Source organism: Poecile atricapillus, chromosome 2 (genome assembly GCF_030490865.1).
Source record: "Poecile atricapillus isolate bPoeAtr1 chromosome 2, bPoeAtr1.hap1, whole genome shotgun sequence".
NCBI lineage: Eukaryota > Metazoa > Chordata > Aves > Passeriformes > Paridae > Poecile > Poecile atricapillus.
In genome coordinates this window covers 54,956,766-54,976,157 of record NC_081250.1, presented here as the reverse complement: position 1 = coordinate 54,976,157, position 19,392 = coordinate 54,956,766, and the positions used below count along the sequence as shown (strand labels likewise).

General features: G+C 38.7%; 1 protein-coding gene across 18 annotated transcripts in view; it reads left to right on the top strand.

The window, feature by feature from the left end:
- The first annotated feature begins 1,312 nt into the window (after positions 1–1,312).
- The window catches only part of LRRFIP2 (LRR binding FLII interacting protein 2), a 55,163-nt gene continuing 37,083 nt past the window's right edge, over positions 1,313–19,392 (top strand). For 10 of the 18 annotated variants that reach the window (XM_058830608.1, XM_058830612.1, XM_058830609.1 and 7 more), the window contains exons 1-3: positions 2,178–2,283; positions 10,063–10,167; positions 18,921–19,007. In XM_058830608.1, the coding sequence (XP_058686591.1) occupies positions 2,248–2,283; positions 10,063–10,167; positions 18,921–19,007 (228 nt within the window). In that variant the 5' untranslated portion in view covers positions 2,178–2,247. Of the gene's footprint in view, positions 1,891–2,171; positions 2,284–10,062; positions 10,168–18,920; positions 19,008–19,392 lie in introns of those variants that run through there. The other 8 variants (XM_058830619.1, XM_058830617.1, XM_058830620.1 and 5 more) reach the window with 5 other exon arrangements.

Genomic DNA, 19,392 nt, shown 5'->3' with positions numbered 1-19,392 from the left:
TTCACCTCCCTCCAGTGAGATCATCCCTCATTACTACAGAAATTAATGTGATGTTAAAAATAAGCATGGTGATGCTATACTGTATGATCAGCTGAAGAGACTGAAAGAGTGTAACATTTCTCACACAGAAAATTATAAAATACTAATGAAACACAATAAATACATTATACATTGGCTTTAATAGATCTAAATCACTTGCATATCCCTTTTTCTTTATGCACATCCACTTGAGCTTGTTTCAGTAAGACATCTGAAATCTGTCTCCTGCATGTTTTTGAGTCTTACCACTAAGCTTGTCATTTTATCAGTGCTTTTTCATTTCCATGTAATTTCCAACATACAAAATGCCATCTCCTCTAATTATCTCTACTCTCTTAGAGACACCCTGCACTTAAGTTAAGAGGTGTTGGAAAGCAAATAACTACCAGTGTGATCCCAAGCCTATCTCACAGCAGAATCTCACTAAGCTTCATGACTGTTTGTGTATAAACCGCAATATATAAAATGATACAGTAATTTGGTTTTTTCCCTGTATTTTATCTTTAAGGATTATGATGGCCACTTGTATTTACATTTTGATACTACATGAGTCTGGTCAAGTTTAGGCCAGTCTAAGGTAAGGTGCCAATGTCTGCAAACGATTTTTACCCATAAACCTTGTCTGGCACCCATCCACGTAAATCCTCCGGAACGCTCTTGAGCTGGGCACACAAACGAGCACGGCCCAGGCCCGGCCGCGGCTGATGCAGGCGAGTCGTGCTGCTGCTGCTCTTCCACGGCGGCCGCGGTCTCCTGGGAGCCCTCGCACGGCCGTTCCCTGGGGAAGGCCGATCAATAAAAACAAACCCTAGCTAATCCCGGGAATGAAGCACAAAACAGGTGGTATCAGACCTACCTCTACGCACCACAGCACTGAGCAGTCGGCCTGCCCGACGATAAGGGGGGCGAGGCGGAGAGCGTGCACTGCAGTACGACACACTATAGAAAACGACCCCCCCTCCCCCCGCCCCTCACTGCCTGCTGAGGAAAAGAGAAGCGGGGCTAGATGAGGGCGCTGCTCCTTCGGATCGCCTCCTCGCCTTCCCCGAGCTGAAAGGCTGCCACAGGACGCAGTCACCGACACCGGCCCGGAGATTCAGCAGCCGATCAGCCGCCGAGGAAGCGAGCAGTACCCTGCTAGCGGAGTGGGGCCGAGCCGCGCTCGGCACCGCCCGGCACCGCCCACCGCGGTGCCCGCAGCCGCGCCCGCTCTGCGCACGCGGGCGTGCCGCCCTCTCCTCCGCGGCGCCTGCGCGCTTCGCCCATGGCCTGCGTGGGGGCCGGGCAAGTGTGGTGGCTGTCGGTGCCAGCGTGGGTTCTGGTTCCTCCTGCGCTTCGGCTGTCGGGCGTTCGCTCTCTCTTCCTCTGCTTAGCGCCAGCCCCTTTTTCCTTCCGCAGGGCCCTGCAGGCGGTTTGAAATTTACCGCAGTCTCTCACTCGAGTTCTCGATGTGGCCGTAAGCGCCCGGCGCTGAAGGGGAGGAGGCAAGAGCGCGGGGCGGGGAAGAGGAGGGCGGCCTGGAGCGGAGCGGCTTGTCTGCCTGCAGCTCCGGTTCCCCCAACCCCTCGTGGGGGACGGGTGGGAGGGGACGGTGGAGAGGGTTAAGTGAGGTAGCAGTTCCCTTGCCGTGGCCCGTGGACGGTCCGTGTTGACGGGCACTCTGGTTGCCTGGGGGCGGCTTTTGCCACTGTTCCCCTATCTCGGGGCGTAGGGAGTGAGAGAAGGAAGGAGCCTGAAGTAATTCCGGGATCTACGAGCCCCTCACACCCCTGGAAGCGGTGGAGGGAAGAGTGAAACAATTCCCCCCCTCCCTCCTGAGGCGTCCCGGTGCTGCGGCAGGCTGGCCCGCAGGTAAGGCTCCCTGGGGCCCAGGCAGGGTAAGGGCGAGGGCCGGGAGGAGGAAGGGTGTCACAGACACAAAACTCGGGCGACGAAGCGGGGCGGGAACCCGGTTCTTCAGGTTTGGAGGAGCGGCTCAGCCGGAACTCGTTGCTCAGGTTGGCGAACAGAAGGAGAAGCCTGGGGCGGCCGTGTGCGGCCCCTTCCGTGTGGCCGCGGTCAGGCTCGGTGCGGGCGGACCAGGGGAAGCGGAGCCCGGCCTGGCCCGAGCCCTTCCGGCGGGCTGCTCCCGCTCCCCCGGCGCGATCCCTCCTCCTCACCCGCGAGAAGCTGCCGTGTGCCCCGCGGGGGCTGAGTGGAAACGGCGGAATGAGGGAAAAAGAAAGATGTGCTGAAATCACAGCTGTATGTGTTTCGGTGCCTTTCTCTGTCCTACTTCCTCGGAGCACGTTACCACGGCTTCACTGTTCCCGGAGCAGTAGGGCGTGCCCCCTCTGCAGCGAGCTGCCGTGGGAGTCGGTCACTCTCCCTGATGATTAGTCGTTTGGGTTTTTTTATTTATTTTGGAGCACGCTGTTTTATTTTTAGTATACCCTGTTGCTATAAATGTAAAGACTTTGTTGAAGATGATAAGAGAGATGATCACATTCATGAGTTTGGAAGGAGCTCGAAAAGAGCTCCGGACTGTGATCTGCTCCATGTGTTTTAATTGATTTGCAGCTTGAATCCTAGCATGACTCTTTGAAGGGCAGTGTTATGTATTTTAGTGATAATAAAATTATTTTCTAGATATAGTACTGTGTTGACTTATATGATGTACTCGGTGATTTTTTCATTTTAGAGAGACATACAGACATTTTTTTCTTGAAAAGAGGAAGGTGTAGGATCAATTTTCACTCTTAAAAGTATGTTTATTAGGGTGAAACATCTTTGGAGATGTGGGGAGGGAGATTTGTTAAAAAGTGCAATATTAAATCAATGTTTTTCTGAGCTCTTTAAACGTTCATTATTTCTTGATTGTGAAGTGATGTAACTAAATATTTACTTGCGGTCCAGAAACAGTTACCCTCTTAATATACATCTGCTTCCTTGGTTAATGTAATTGCTTAGTGATGATGTAAGAATAGATAAAAGGTACTTTAGCAGTACAAAATAGTTTGATGTACATTACATCATTTTGTTTTCTGTTTCTTGGGTTTGGAGGTATTTAGCTTACTGTGAAGTCAGTCTTACCTGAACTGAATTCTTGGCTGTAGCTAGAAACTTGTAAATACAAGACAGTTGTGTGAAATGTGTCAGGTGTAGCTTGTTGACCTAAACACCAGTATTTCTTGTGAATTGACTCCAGAGGAAGGTTTTTTTTAAGTCTCATTCTCTCAGAAGGTGGCATAGTACTATAATACACGCAAACTTTCTGAAAGTGCCGTTTAGGCTCTGTATAGGGGGGATCTCTAGAGCTTATTAAGGTCTAGATTTTCACATAGCACACAAGTTGGCATGTTCATATACCAAAGAAACCTAGATCAGTATCATATATAATTGAATAACTCTGGTATGTAATGGAAGCAGGGGATTAGAAATAAGTAATAGATTTGACACTGTGTTGTTGTTTATAAGATAGTAATGTGAAGATGAGTGGTGAGAGTAATGACTTAGTGCAGCCCAGTAGCATTACAAAAAATTATTAGAACTGCTTTCTGAGAAAGTAATTCGATTTTATTATCTTAATATCTGGAAACTAGGTAACATGTTTTTGTAGGTAGGGGACAGTTTGTTTATGCACTATGTGCCCTGTAAAATAGTTTATGTAAGTAACACTGTCTGCCTGTGAAGGTGATGTTAAAGTTCCCATTTCCTTGAGCCAAGCTAGCAGTGTTAGATCTGCTTTAAGGGAAGAGGTGAAAGGGTTATTTACTAAGGAAAGGGCAGGTGAACATAAGTGTTTCTAAGCCTACTGACTTCACTACCACAGCAGAGTACTAGTCAGCAGGAATGATGTCAGCTGATAGTTTCCTCCAACTGCTGTTTCTTCTAAGGGGTACCCAGAACAATTTCTGTCCCTTGCTGCAGTAGCTTTTCTTCATTGTACTGTAACTGTAGCATGAGGAGGAAAGAGTGTAGGAGTGTATTAAATTGGTGAGGGAAAAATATTTTAAATAGTTGCAGCTTGTTAGAATGTGGGTTGTTACCATGGGGCTCTCCATGTCATTAAAAAAAGTAGAGCCTCAATATAGCAGCAGCGTTTGGTTTTTTAATGAGCAATGAATCATTCTTTTGCAAACTGACAAAAGGGTACTCCTTTTGAAAAATCTGACAGTATAAAAATGATGGTTGGTTGTTTCATTTTAGAATAAACACTTCTGGAAGATCCTTATGGGTTTTTTTTTATTATGCATTTTCATAATTTTTTATAGTGCTCATTTTAGTACTGTCATCCCCTTATGTTTTAAAGTTCCATTTGAATTCTTAGTTTATTCCTGGATTGTCAGCATTTATAGTAGCACTGATTCTGGAAAAGCCAATCTGTGTTACGCTGCTTCTCTGAAAGTTATATGTGCTTTATATTGTGCCCTGAGAGATCCTCTGGTGAGTCACCATTATAAGAGCTTTCCCAGATGCTGCATGTAACTGATGATAATATCATGTATGTAATGTACTTTGTGCAGCAATCGTATCTCCGGTTGCAGCTGTTGGCAGCTGACTGGCAGAGAACTCATACTTCATAAAACAAGTCATCACCACTTGAAATTGCAAGACATTGTTTTGGAACTTTGGTAATTTGTGAAGACTGGTGAAGGTCACCAAAGATAGCTTGGTGGGTCTGGAGATGTCTCATAGTTCTACAGGGCTGTAGGATGCCTTTAGAGCATTGACTGTCTTGCAGTTCTTTATGTGCCAATGCTAGCCAGGCACTGTTACACTTCATGGATTCATCAGGCACTTGCGGACTCTTGCAAGCTGCATAATGTGTTTTTGATTGTCTTAACTGGGGACTTTCTGGTGGTCTCTAACTTCGTAACACCAGCAGACTGAGGGATTTCAACTCCTCTAAGGAACTGTAATTCTATCGCTAAATACCATGAACTCATAGGAAGTTGTCTTTCTCAGATTTTAAAATGGCAAGTAAACTGAAAATATACTGCATTAAGGAGTTGGATTGTGCAGTTGTCTAAAGAGTAACTTTTTTCCTGAAAAAGCTGACATAAATTTGTCCACTCAGAGCAGAAACTTTGTGCTAACAGTTTTTAAAGTGGGCCATGATTAGAGATGACCAGCTTCTTAAAACAGAAACACTATTCATTAGCTGAAATAACTTTGCCTCCAATGTAGTGGTAAGCACTGTAATCTTTTGGCAGATTGTAATTACATACTTTTCTCAGTCTTTGCATTTTCCCTTTAATGTTAGGCTCTTTCCCTCCTAGTAGCAGCTCTTTTTTGGCAATAGTTCGTGTTTTAGTTAATATTCTGAACAAGATTATTCTAAAAGAAAATTCCAAATGAGTCCTTAAAATTATTGCATTAGAACTCAGTGTATTTCTTTCTCAGTGCATTAAAACTTAATCTATTTCTCTCTCTTTCCTGCATGCCCCTTTGTTTGGTCATGGTCACCCCGTGATCATGCAGCCCTTTTTCTTGCATGGGTGGTTTTGGACCCATGAGCAAACATATTAACTGCAAAGAGAGTGCCCTTGTATGGGGTCTTTCTTTTGAGGAAGGCTCATGTTTCTGTCTTGCATAATTTTTTAATTTTTCTGTGTCTATTTGCTTTGTCTCCTTTGAAGCTTGCTTAGACAAAGCACTGAATATCAAGCAAACAAGATTGTGGTTTCCAATATGATTATGCTTCTTCTCATTTATGAATGCAACCGTTGCAGTACTAATACTTTTGCTTTAAGATTCAGTTTCTAAAAGACATTAGTTCTAGAGCAGTGCTGTTCCTCTCTGTTGTTGAATCAATTATACAGAGATGATGTCTTCACAGATGGAATTTAGTGATCTTGTAGTCTTGCTTGAAAGAGAAAAGTGGAGTTTTGGTCTGTTATTTATAGCCTGTTCACACTAAGGTATCTGGATCCTAAGTGTGTAATGCCAAGTATGCTGGCGTACACCCAGGCGTTTAGAACAGGTGGTACCATTGAAGGCCTGAACTCGTAGTGTAGCTCATTTTTTTTTTCTAAGACAAATCAGGCTTTTTTCTAGGAAGCAAAAAAGAAAGTCAGAAGGTAATATGAAGAAGACTAGAGAGCAAAGACTTGTGGAAGAGATAAAATGTATATATGCCTGAAATGGAGACAAATGAGAAGGCATTTGAAGGATTTCGTAACAGGTCTTCTGGTTTGTTTGGGGACTTCAGACACTTCAGTGTTTTGGAATGAAATACAGCAGGATGTCACTTCATCAGTTGTGTAATACAATGTGTAACCATACTTATAGAATTAGGCATGTAATAGAGACGTGACTCAGGAATTTTCAACTGTAAATGCAGTAGATATTATAGTGTTCTTTCCTTTTGTATTAATTTTTCTAAACCATAAAAGACAATAGTGAACTGTTCTTTGGTTGTGTTTTGGTGTTCCTGTTAGTTATTTTTCATGAAAAGTCTAGGGTGACAGTGCGTATTAAATTTTTTATCCCAAGCAGCAAAATAACTTTCTGTGTAATCAGAAAGTTATTGAAGTGAAACATCATGGATGTATTTCTGCATGCATGTGAAGTATTGATATCTTGTATTTTCCTGAGAAGTAGCATAATGATATTCATAGTATTAGACTAATTAGCATACTAGCAATATATCTAGGTTCCTGTGGTACTTAACTTTATAACAAGAAATTAAATACTCTGACGAATATCAGCCTAATTAAAAGTTAAATGGAATGGAAGAAATGGTGATAAGACCCTTGAAGAAATATTAAAACATCTAATTAAAGAAAGCTTATATTGAGATTTAGTTTCAAAGTTGAGAACAATAATAAGTATAGAACCATATATATATCTATATTTTAGAAGGATTCTTTGGAGATCATCCTTTGCCTAAAGTATTGTCAGTTAGAAAAGATTTTTAAGAGCCTTGTCTAGTTAAGTTTTTACTTATCTTCTGGGATGCACATTTCACAGCCTTTCTAAGCTGTTTAATTGTTCTGTTCTTCAACTCCAGGGTCCCCTCCTTGCACATGACGTCTGCTGGAGATGTGGACACTCTTAGATTTGTGTGTATCTGTGCTGTTCTCTAATATGTGCTGTGCTATCTCCTAATGCATGTGCCAGTGACAGTATACCTAACAAGCTCACACTCGTACCCTTCAGGTGTGTGCTGACCCTCCCTGTACTGACCACCTGCTAGCTGGAGTGCAGGATATTCCCTCCACTAGGAGAGATGCTGTATTGGTTTAGCCTGGACAGATATCATGAAGTCAGTGGAATCACTTCTGACAGCATCAAACCAGAGTTTAACTGATGTTGTTATCCGTCCAAAGTCACTGTTACTGTCACTGTAAAGACTTTCAATTTGATTTTGGTTTTATTTTCAAGAGGACTCCTTTACATCAAACAAGTGCTTCTAATTTCCTTGTTTCTGTTTAATGTAACCGATGATCCTCTTGCTCTTCAACATGACCAGTTTTGGGCCCATACCCTGTCAGACAATTTTGCTTATTTGGTTCACACATACAAAGATTCCCATCTTCACATTTGTTATTATCCAGACCATTCGGCCAAGGGTGGGGCTTGGCAAGCACCCACCACTCTCACCCATGTCACTAAACAGTGGCCCTACAGTTTTCTCAGTCTGTGTTGTGTTCCTAATGTCCTTAGTAGCCTTTCTCTTTGTCTTTACCAGCCTTTGCTAGTTTTGGCTTCAGCTGACTTTTAACTTTCTTAATTCCTACTTACAGACAAAGGCAACATTTCTGTATACCTCTTCTGGGTCTTCTGTCCTGTTCACTCTTGTGTTTGGGCTCAGTCAGGAGTTCTGTGCTCGTTCTGGGTGAGAAGCATGGCAGATGGCTGACAGGGATGCCACACTTGCCTTCCTCCATAGTGACTGAGATGAAGTGTGTTTTCCTCATCTGAAGCATCAGCATCTAATTTTTATGAAATCACTACTCTGTAAATTAGTACTTCCTGTAAACTGAAGATAGTTTTACTAAAATTAGCTATATTTTAGCTATAATCCATTACATTCCCCAGATCAGTCTGCCAGCTAAGGGCATTTCACTCAGTTAACAAACCAAAGTTTGTTGTCTTTTAGAAATGATACGTTGTTTAAAGGATGTCAGCAAATGCAGTTCAAGTCTATGGTATGTGCAGTTATTCTTCAGTTTTTACTTGTGAGGTAAATACTTTTAAAAGAAATACAGCCTTTAATGTGTCAAAATAATTTCATGCTTAGTGACTTTTAGTAGATAAATTGGATTTCTGTTCTTACATAAACCCATTTATTGTAATAAACATTCCATGATTTTTCTTGTGGCTAGTGTATAACTTCGTTAAAGCTTTCTGTAGTAGGGGTAATATTATTTTGTGTTAATGTAACTTCTAGTTTGGGCCCTATCTGCTTTTAATATTTGAAGTCAGGCAATAAGAATTATTGCAAAAAGTTGTAGATTTTTTGAGACCTTCAGAATGTGGACAGCAACCTCTAGCTCTGAGATTAAACCTTTGCCACGGAGATCTCCAAACTGCTTGTGCATATATTTATCTAAATTTGCCTGAGTACAAGACATTTGCTTGCTTTTATTTAAGACTAAAAATACAGACTCCTACTAAATGGATTAGTAGTGACAATACTGAGCAGATGAAGAATAGTAAAATACCTGTGAAATTTGAAGCAGAGTATAAAATCTTGCTTGCAAGGAAAAGAAAGGGGTAGTGTTATGAAGTTATTAAGGGAAGGGTGGTGAAAAAGTATAGAAGATATAAGAGAAAAAAAAAAAGTCCTGTGATTCTGTTTGTTGCCTTTGAGTGCTAGAAAATACCCCAGGATATTTTGGCTTTGTGATTGCTGTGTAGAAGTAATAAAGTAAAAACCTCTGCTTGTACAAAAATACCCATCATCTTGGGTTTTTTTCCTCCTTTCCCTTTGACTAAATTACAATCAGTTACTGAGTCTTTGCTAGTTAGATCAAGTAAGAAAGGTAGTTCTTCTGCCAGTTCAGTTTCAAAAGGATAGCCGGTAGTAGTTACCTTTTAGATATCTTCTTCCTGCAAATAGAAATTTTTATTATAACTAAGGTGTTTCCTCAAACTCTATGTAGACTACTTACCTTGTTAAATAGCTGGACTACCACCAAATTCTAGTCTGACATTTGGGAGAACCTGGATGTCTGGAAGTAGGGTTTCTTTAGGATATTTGGAAAAAAAACTAATATAGTTGTGCTTTTTGAAGTTGGTTTTTTTTAATGTAACATTTTTCTGATTGGGGCTGTATGGGCTGTGTTTTGATTTGTTGGTCATTTTTATATGCTTGCAGTTCATGAGAGGTTTCTGGATGAAAAGTAGAAGGGTCTCTTATGTATTCTGGGTATATGATGGTTGTTACTCTCTTAATTTCCCAATTTGAGAATCTGTTTAGGTGAAGGAGTGTTTTTTTTGTGTAAAGATGCCTTTATTTCTGTTACAGTTAAACTTTTGCTTTAGAAGACAGCAGTTCAGTTGCAACTACATGAGAACAGCTGCGTTAAAATGTAAATAAGCCACATCTACCTACTTGGATGCTTAGTAAAATTTGTCTGCCGAGTCTTTTCTGTTTTGAGGAGAACTCTAATGATGATGTAAATTTAATTCTCGAACACATTATTGTCTGTAGGGTTTTTTTTCCCATCCGTAACTTAAAAGGATATATCTTTTTAGGAGTTGCATAAATTGACAGACAACAGAGGTGTATTTTTTGAGCAAGGAGCAGTTTACAGTTGCGCCTGACTTTGAAGTTGTAGGTAAACTGATGGGTTCTGTTCAGGAGAAAAATTCTAAATGTGCACCTTGAAGGATGCAGTGGTGTTCTGTAAAGCTGCCACAAGCTTTTGTGATAAAGTTTTGCCATTACATGCCAATTGCATGGGGATTACTTGAGTATTATGTAGCTAAAGATAAAACTTAGGACATTTTGCAGTGTAGGTTGGTTGTTTGTTTTTAATTCCAGATCCTAATTAAAACTGAACTTTGTCCTGTCTGTGTTTTCAAATACAGATTCAGAGAATAAAAATGGGAACTCCTGGATCAGGACGGAAGAGAACTCCCGTGAAAGACAGGTTTTCTGCAGAAGATGAAGCTTTAAGCAACATTGCCAGAGAGGTTTGCTAATTTTAAAGTGTCTTGAATTCAGAAACAGGGATGAAAGTATTCTCATTATCTGGAAAGAGTTAATTTTTTTAAGCTGTGCATTAGAAAGTGTAATTAGCCAAAAATATGACAATTAATATAAGCTAAGAGAATTATTGATCAAAAAATCACTTCAGTGTCAACATAGTGAGATATTAAATGTATGACTAGTGTAACTTCATAGATTTACACTTAAGCCTAGCAGCTATTTCTACAGATACTTTCATGCTTGAAGATAAATGAAAAATCCAGGTGCTATCTCAAGTGCAAAACTAAAAAAACATACACATTTATGATATTACAGTGTGTAGTATTTTTAAGATGGTAAGTATTGTGTATTAGTGTTGAATGTGTAGCAGTCGTTACTAAGATATATTTGTAATAGAATCTATTTCAACTGTGAGAAGTCACATTTCTTTCCAAATAAGCCTAATATGTACACTGTACCAGGAATTTCACCATCTAAGAAAAAAAAAAAGAGGGCTGGATATAACCAGTGAAAAGTGGAATTAACAAGAAGTCGATACAAAGGGGAATTTTGTCCCACTGGATATAGGCAGCTGGAATTTAAAGTCTTAGAGATGTCTGTTTAGACCAGAGCTTTTCTGGGTGGAAATGCTGTGACTAGGGAACAAAAGCCTTAGTACTGTTTGTATGCAAGTGGATCCAGGTTCTTTGGGCCTACATTATCCACAAAGCTGCTTGCCTTGGTTGACATAAATGAGTGCAAAATGGAGATACTCTGATGTAATGTAATAGTTGTCTGTATTTGTGCATGTAAGACAAAATAGGTAGGTGATAGGTCTCTGAAGAGAAAGCTTCTTTAGGCATTTTCAAGTCTATCTATCATAGACTGTAGGTTAAAGATATGCTTTCTCAGTAAAAAAACAAAAAAGAGTCAGTAACTTTTCAGAAAGTCATATTCACAGTCACCTTCTAATTCTAATATCAGTCTCACTCTATCAGCCAAGGTCTGTGTGGGACTCTGGATTGTGCATGACCTCACTCATCAAGTTCCATCTCTCATTTTTTGGGGAAAACAGTGAATAAAAAAAGAAAGAATATGGCCTTAAATATCTTTGAGTATAGGCATGCTTCCATAACATCAGCTTGTTGTTAATCTAGAAAAGGATCTCAATAGCAAGATGTAATACATATTATCTTACTTAAAATTACTGTTGGGCTTTGTTCTTTTACATTCCATCTTTTTAGAAGACATTACTTACTACAGTTGCATTGAGTCCTGTAATCCACATGTCTCCTGTGGAAAAATCTTCCTGAAGGTGTTCTAGGTGTTACAAGATGGTAAATAGAATATGTTGAAGCAGAAGGACGCACCCAGAATGATCTGTGTGGTGATCATAAATGCATAAAAGTGCTCTGGGATTCAGAGCACTCCCAAAATTGCACTAGGAAGTATTGGAATTTGTAATACAAAGAACTGTAGTGAAGTGACTCTAATGTAGTGCATGACATTTCAGGGTGGTTTTTCTCTAAAAGTTCACATTTCAGAAAGTGCACTTCTTATTCTTTGTTACGACTTCTAATTTGTTCTGTGGCATGTGTCAAAAAAAAGGTGTCTTCCTTTTAGTACCAGTAAACATTTTTTTCTGGGAAATTTGGTTTAAAGAATTCTTTGGCACTGATCCACTAAGTTAATTTCCATATAGTCATTTTTCTGTGCAGTTGAATCTCATGTCATTTTATATGAAAATATTTCATGGACGATAAAGGCACTATTGTAGGATCTGAGGTGTCTGGTCAGATTTCTTCCTCTTTGATATTTCTTCAATTTTTTTTCCATCTTTCCTCTGCATCAGAAAGTTTTCTTCTGTTGGCTGTCCCATCCCCTTTATTTCTTGTGCTTATGTAGAGAGCTCTTGCACATCTTTTCCTTGGGTGTGGGACTATGCATTGAGACAAGCATTTTTACAGTGTCTCTGTGTCACACACAAATATGCTAAAACATCAACACTGGAGTGAATTTCTGCCTTATTTCAAGAATTTTGTGTTACTAAACCTTTTTCTTAGGGACCTACTTTTTATACTATGGTGTATTATTTTTCCTGGCATTGAATTTCCTTGCTCAGTGGAACTTAGGAAGAGTAAAGGTGATGTACATATCCAGGGACAGGGATCCATCTGTGCATCCTTTCCTGGAAGCAGTGCACTCTCCCTGTTTCACAGTGTCTGAAATGAGATAACTTGCAGTTGATCAGTTTGGAAGTCTTATCTTGTTACAACAGTTTATCATGCCTTTTTCAAAAGTGGCAGGAGCAGGTGTAGATATATTGTCCATGTGTTCCCTGCAAGGAAATAAAGGAACTGTGGGTGTAAAAGCACCCAGCTACATTAAAATGGAGTAGTGGTGAGTGTATTCTAATTATAGCAAGGTTAATTTGAAGCCAGCTTATCTCTTAAAAAAAAAAAAAAGCCTATCCTGTAAATATGTAGTTCCTTTATATGACCTTTCAGTTCTTTCTCTAGCTTTTGTAATGGATTCTGAAACTGCTAGCTTTCTCATATTGGCAAAGAATAAGTCATCTGGTGTAGAAGACAGTTTAGTATGTCTTGTGAAAAGTTTGAGCTTCCCAAAGTACGGATAATGATTGGTGTAAATTCAGGCTTCTGGCAACATTATATTCTCATTTGTTAAACAAAAAGGATTCCCATGTAACTAGATAAATGAAAATTGAGGTTCATATTCTCAAGGTTATGTTCACAGTGTACATTGAATATGGCTGATATGATCTCAAGATGTTTTCCCTATGTGTTTTTTGTGGGGATTCTCTGCTTATTAGATTTTTTTGCAGACAGACTATATTTGGCTGAGTTGTGCATCACTGCTTCGCTTGTCTTTGTAGTTTGCAGACAAATCACTCATTTTAAATATTTAGCAGTCATCCCCTGTCATCACCATCTTTTAGAATTATATGAGACCTCTTTTTCCAAAACCAGTCTGATTATGTGAGAATGGAGGTTTCAGTCACGCTGGTGTTCTTGCAATCCCTGTGGTTCATGCTTCGATACAATGAATATCTTGGCAGTCAAAGGGTCTGACAGGTGTCATCTCACTATCCTCAACATGCCAAAGAGGAGTTTGAAGGCACAATCAAGATTTATCATTCATAGCCTTTGTTTGGGTGTTACCATCAACAGCTCTTCCATTCATCAGGTCTGTGTAAGTAGATGACAGAGAACTGGAGCTTGTGGACAAGCAACATTGAAATAGTGTTCACAGGATTTGCCTTGTAGCATGTAGTCTCTGTGTTGTTTTGGTGGCGTTTTTTTCAGGAATTGTTGTCATGACTATTTTCACTACATAGCAAGAGCATGGAAAACTCTTAAGGTGTTTTCTCATGGGAGAGAATAAAGATTAATTTTGATTTAAAATTCAAAAATCTAAATTTGTAGTTGCTTAACTTAGAGTGCAGTTGTTCTTACTTTGATAAAGATGTAATGTTACTGAATTTCCATGGTAGAAAAAGGTGAGTTGAATATTTTTAAATGTTTGAGGGTTATATAATGAATTCAGAAACAGTTCACAACAGTCTTTGTCATGTGAATCTATTTAAAGTTTAGTACATGTTTTTCTTTTTATGTAGGTTCAGCTTCTGTTAAGAAAACAAGCAAAGTCCCAAAGAATTCCATCTTTATGGGTATTGTCTTTGTAGATGCTAGGTGATTTTTTTATTTTGTTTTAGTAAGAGGTCACTAAATATTTTTCAATTGTCTTGTTTGCTTTTGTTTTTAATAGTGGTTAAGGATATTTTATGGGATATTAAGACATTCTAGAAATTTTATAATGTATATATAAATCTGTACAATAAATGCAAGAAGAACGAGACATCAGAAATAAAGACTCTTAAACATTTAAGTCATGTTAAAACATAAGATTTTGTTGTTTGTAGGCAACTAGGGCAGAGACATCAGAAGTAAGTGGAAAAGAGATTTCTGAGGAGCCATAAGAAATACTTTTGGTACATAAGTGATGGTGTTGCCTTGATTTCGTGAGACAGTGTAGAGATAAGGGCAAAAACCATGGAAATCAGGCTACAGAATGCTTCTGAGCAGCAGAAGGAATCACAGAATGGTTTAGATTGAAAGGGACCTTACAGATCATCTAATTCCAACCCACCTGCCATGGGCACAGAATCCTTTGTTTTCTTAATGAGAAAATGAGAAATGAAGTTGCTGTACGTAGTTGTCTTTTAAGAGTTATGGTGAACACTTTTAAAATGTCCTGATGCTTAGCCAGAGCTGGCAGGGTGTCCCAGTGCCATTCCATGCACCCCTGGCAGACAGGGAGCAGAGGGTGCCGCAGTGGGGGCAGTCGGTGCCCTCACCAGTGCCATCTGGTGGAAGAAGTAAAATGCTCCTTAACCGAGCCTTCTGCGTTGGAAACTGCAGGACTGCGCGTCCCTTCGCAGAGAGAAACGAGTTCCATGTTATATGTATACATCAGCCAATGATGGCGAAATAATTCTAATTTTTTCAGAGGTGAATGACATTTTAGGATAGCCTATATTTTAATCTTACGAAGCTTTCATGCTGAATCTGAGCTAGTCAAAGAATCACCTTCTCTAGAGTACAAAAATGAAAAATATAATACTGCTGCTTTCTAGTGAATTCCTTCTTGCAAGAAAGGGAAGGAAGAAGATGCCTATCTACACTTTGGAGATAGATGTTATGCTTGACCATACTCAACATGGAGGGAAGCCTCTACCATATCAAGTCTGTTTTAATATCATACTGCTTACCCAGGAAAAAACATGGTTGTTACTATGAGGAGACTAAGAAAAATACATTAGAAAGGAGGGACTCCAGACTCAATGTTTACAAAGGCATTCAAGTTAGTCTCATCTTCTTTATCTTTCCTATCAAAAATATCTTTGATTTACTTGAAGAACTAAATGTTATCCTTGAAAGTTGAGATAAAAGTTTTCAAAAGATTATGGTAGAATATGTATTTAAATACGAAGATGAGAAAATTGAAGAAGTAGGGATGGCTTTCTAAATGACTGTAAGCAGCTTATAATAACTGGTTTTTAGATGACAGTCAGGAAACTGACTGTGTTAGCTTCTGAAAGGAGAACATTGTCTTGGTACTTCTTTATTTACTAAACATATACAATAAAATAGACCAATCAAAGTGAATAGTGCTGTGAGGTACTGCTTAACTGCTTGAAAACAGCCAGGATAATAATCTTCTAGAATGATATGTTTTTTTATGCAGGTACAAGGGAACACTGCTCTTTTTTTTTGTTCATGTAATGGTTTTTGGTATCTATTTTGAAATGAGAAATTCCAGAACTCAGTGGTGTACAGATGACTTTGTTTTGTTGCTTAGACCAGAGCTAATACCCAGAGAAGTACAAGGTTGGCTTAAAAACACAAATTTGTCCTAGAATAGAAGGTATGAATAGTATGAATGCATTCATATACAAAAGAGAATTTGGAGATTTAGTTATAAATTAATAATTTATTAATTAGTCCTTTTTTTCTTACCCACAAAGTCTCAAGGACCTCTGTGTTATTTTCCTACACAATTTCTTTCATTACAAGGATCTCCTCTGTAGTCTTCTATATCCTTTTTTGATCAATTCTGTAAATAAATTCTATCTTTATTTAATGACTGTTTGCTCTCTAGATTTTGTAACATTCTTTCCATTTGAGCCACTTTCGTAAGTGTACCAGGTTTAAATATCTCACATCTTATTTGCAGTTAAAGACTTCAAGAAAATTCAGCTATCCCATTTCGTTTTTATCAGTTGAAAGTTCACTTAGGAAGCTTCTGAAGTAGTGTCAGAGTTGTTTGATCTTGGACAATACATAGTTGAATTTTTACTTCAGAAAAGAGAAATTTGGTGTGTTATATCACTTTTTAATAAGGTGTACTTCAATTATATAATATTACAATTGATATTTACCATAGTGTATTTTATTAATGTGTGTCTGGTCTAAAGACTATATAGAGAATAATGACCAGTGAAACTGGAATCAAGACTGTAGTGGCTTGTCTGTCCTTTTCTAAGATTGGACTTTGCTTTCTACAGCCTGCATTAAACAATCTGTATTGGCTCCCAAGCTGCTATGAGCAAGGAATAGTGATTTGTTTGGTATGGTCTTTCAAATCAAATACTAGTTAAATTGAAAAGCATAACATGACTGCCTCTACTTTTGCTGGTTTATTCAAAAAAATTAAAACCAGTAGTTTAGTGTTTCTGTGCTGCTTCTATAGTCCAGACTTTATCCAAAGTTATTGTGGCTCTATATTTTCCTTAGCAGGTATTTAAAGATTTCATGTAGCTGATGAAATTTTTTTGTTAAGGATTTGTTGGTGGTAATTTGTTTCACAACTTTTACGGGCTTTTCCAGTAAGGCAGCAGAGTAAATAGCAGTACCCAGGAGGAAAACTACGTCCTTTTGAATTACAGTTGTTTCTCTATAATTGTTAATTTTGAATTTCAATAACATAGCTATGAAGACTTGTGTGACTGCTACATCAATAGCATGAGACCTGTGCGCTAATAGATCTATTGAGAATTAAGAATTACTTGGTATTATGGCCTTTCTAATGGTACTGTAATTTGTCTCTTGCTCTGAGGTATGGTGAAGGAAGCCTAAGAACTGTCCTTTTAGTTAACTTGCCAAGTTTTTTTGTGATTGTGTGCTTTTTAGAGGAATCTAGTTGCTCAGGTTAAAAATTAATTTAATATTAAGCAATTTCTACCCTAAAAAAATCTCTAAAAAGATAAGATTTTTATTTTCTTTGATTTCAGTCACCCATTTTATGACAAATATTTGTAAATTCACTTGTGTTTTACCAAGGGTTTAGTAAATTAGAAGAAATAGATCTTCCCTTTTACTGTAGAAATTTGAAGTTAGGTTTCTGGGTGTAGGACTAGGAGAGAGTGGTGAAATGTGAATTGATTTTTACCATGAATCAGTAAACCAATTAACTTTGTATCTTTTAACAGTAAAGCTTTGCTAGAGCATGAAGGCCAAATGCATCTGTCTGCTGTTTTATAGACAAAACTAAACCCAAACATATCAACTGTTTGAGTCCTTTTTCTTTCTGTCCTGCGTACCTGTCTATGTGGCAATTTATATGTGACAGAGCAATAATGGGCTACAAATGGAAGTACTTCCTGCTGCATGGCAATTTCCTCGCTTCACTTGTGTGTTGTCAGGTAGAAAGAAGGGTAGCTTTATGCTGCATTAAAAAAAGATTACATTATGGTGACCAAGGAGTGTTGACACAACCTTGGAATTGTTTTATCTGCATGTGCAGAATACAGAAAAAATAGTCTTCATGAGTCATTTGGAGTTAAGACAAACTATTTTGAGTAATAAAGCTATAGTGAATCTGCCTTCTTTCTTGCCATTACTTTATAAGATATTTTTGTGCCTGTAATTTAATCATAATTTGAAGTTAAACTCCGAAGTTATATACCTATTTTGTTTTCCTGAAGCACAGTAAAATAGTTTTAGGTTTCCAATGTTTCACAAAAACATTTGCTGTGACAGTGGAAAAAGCAGGGAAAGCCTTATCTATCTTTAATCAAAAGTTAAACTCCATTGGATTTTACATTTTAAGAACTTCTATAATTGATTGGTTGTTAGGAGTTCTGAATTTTTAGCTGCTGCTGATTCTCCAAAGCTTTTAATTAACATTACATGGACAACTGGAGTCTTTGGTGGAAAACCCGACTTGAGTGGTTTAATATTTAAAGAATTTGAGAGAATTTTTGTCAACTCATTATTCAGACATGAAAAAAACTGAGCTTGTGCTTTTCTCAAACTTTAGCTATATGGCAAAATTTATTCCCTCATATTCCCAGGGCTTTTGAATACCTTTATTGATGACACTGTCAGTGTGATTGAGTGTACCCTCATCAGGTTTTCAGATCTGTGAAGCAGAGAGGTTCAGTTGGCACAACAGGAGGATGGGATGCTATCCAGGGCCACCTGGACAAACTTGGGCCCATGAGAGCCTATTGAAGTTCAGCAAGTCCAAGTGTGTTGTACTGCTCGTCAGTCAGGGCAATCTCAGGTGGGAGTCTAGACTGGGAGAAGAACTTGTTGATGGCCACAATCTGAGATTTGCTCAGAGGACTGGAGCACCTCACCTATGAAGAGAGGCTGAGAGAGTTGGGGTTGTTTGGCCTGGAGAAGAGAAGGATTTGGGGAATCTCACTGTGACCTTCCAGTACTTGAAAGGGGCTTATGAAAAACAGGGAGAGTGACTTTTTTACACAGACAGATGGTGTTAGGACATAGGGGAATGTATGGTTTTAAACAAAAAGAGAGTAGGTTTAGATTAGATGTTAGGAGGAAATTCTTACTAGGGGAGTGGTGAGGCACTGGAACAGGTTGGCCAGAGAAATTGTGGATGTCCCATCCCTGTAACTGTTCAAAGCCAGATTGGATGGGGCACTGAGTGACCTGGTTTAGTTGACAGCACCTGATCTGGGTGTTGGAGTAGATGATCTTTACGATCCCTTCGCACCCAAGCCATTCTATGACTTTTTAAATGAATATCTAATTCTTTCAACGAGCAATGCTATCTTTAAAGAGTTAGGTACATATTCTTTTTGAAATTTCATTCTTTATTACTTCTGTATTATGATGGTAAAATCTTAATGTGTACTTGTGAAGAGATTGAGTACTTGAACCATTATTCAAAAAACTTTTTTTAAACTTTATTTTCCATCTGCTTGTAGGCAGAAGCCAGACTTGCAGCAAAACGGGCAGCTCGAGCAGAAGCAAGAGATATACGTATGAGAGAACTGGAGCGACAGCAAAAAGAGGTAATGTAACTCACCAGGAATTATGGCAAACCTTGACAAAAATTCATAATGTATTTTATTTCTGCCTTTCCATAAGATTTCATCTTTTAGTGTAATTCAGTTTTGTGCAAGTATTTTCAACCCTAGAATTGGATTATACTGCAAGGATTCACATTAAATACCTATTGTCAAGATATTTATTTTGAAAAAATTATTAAAATGGGGTAATACTTACACATACAGCTGTGTGTTGCTCCACACATTTCTCCTAAAAAGTTGGCATTTCTTGAGGAAAAAAAACCTAGAAACTAGGTTTTCAGCAGTCTGGTTAGTGCATAGCTTTTGCATTTAATTCAGATTTTGCATGTAAAGCATTGAGAATTTATTACTTATCATGATTATACTC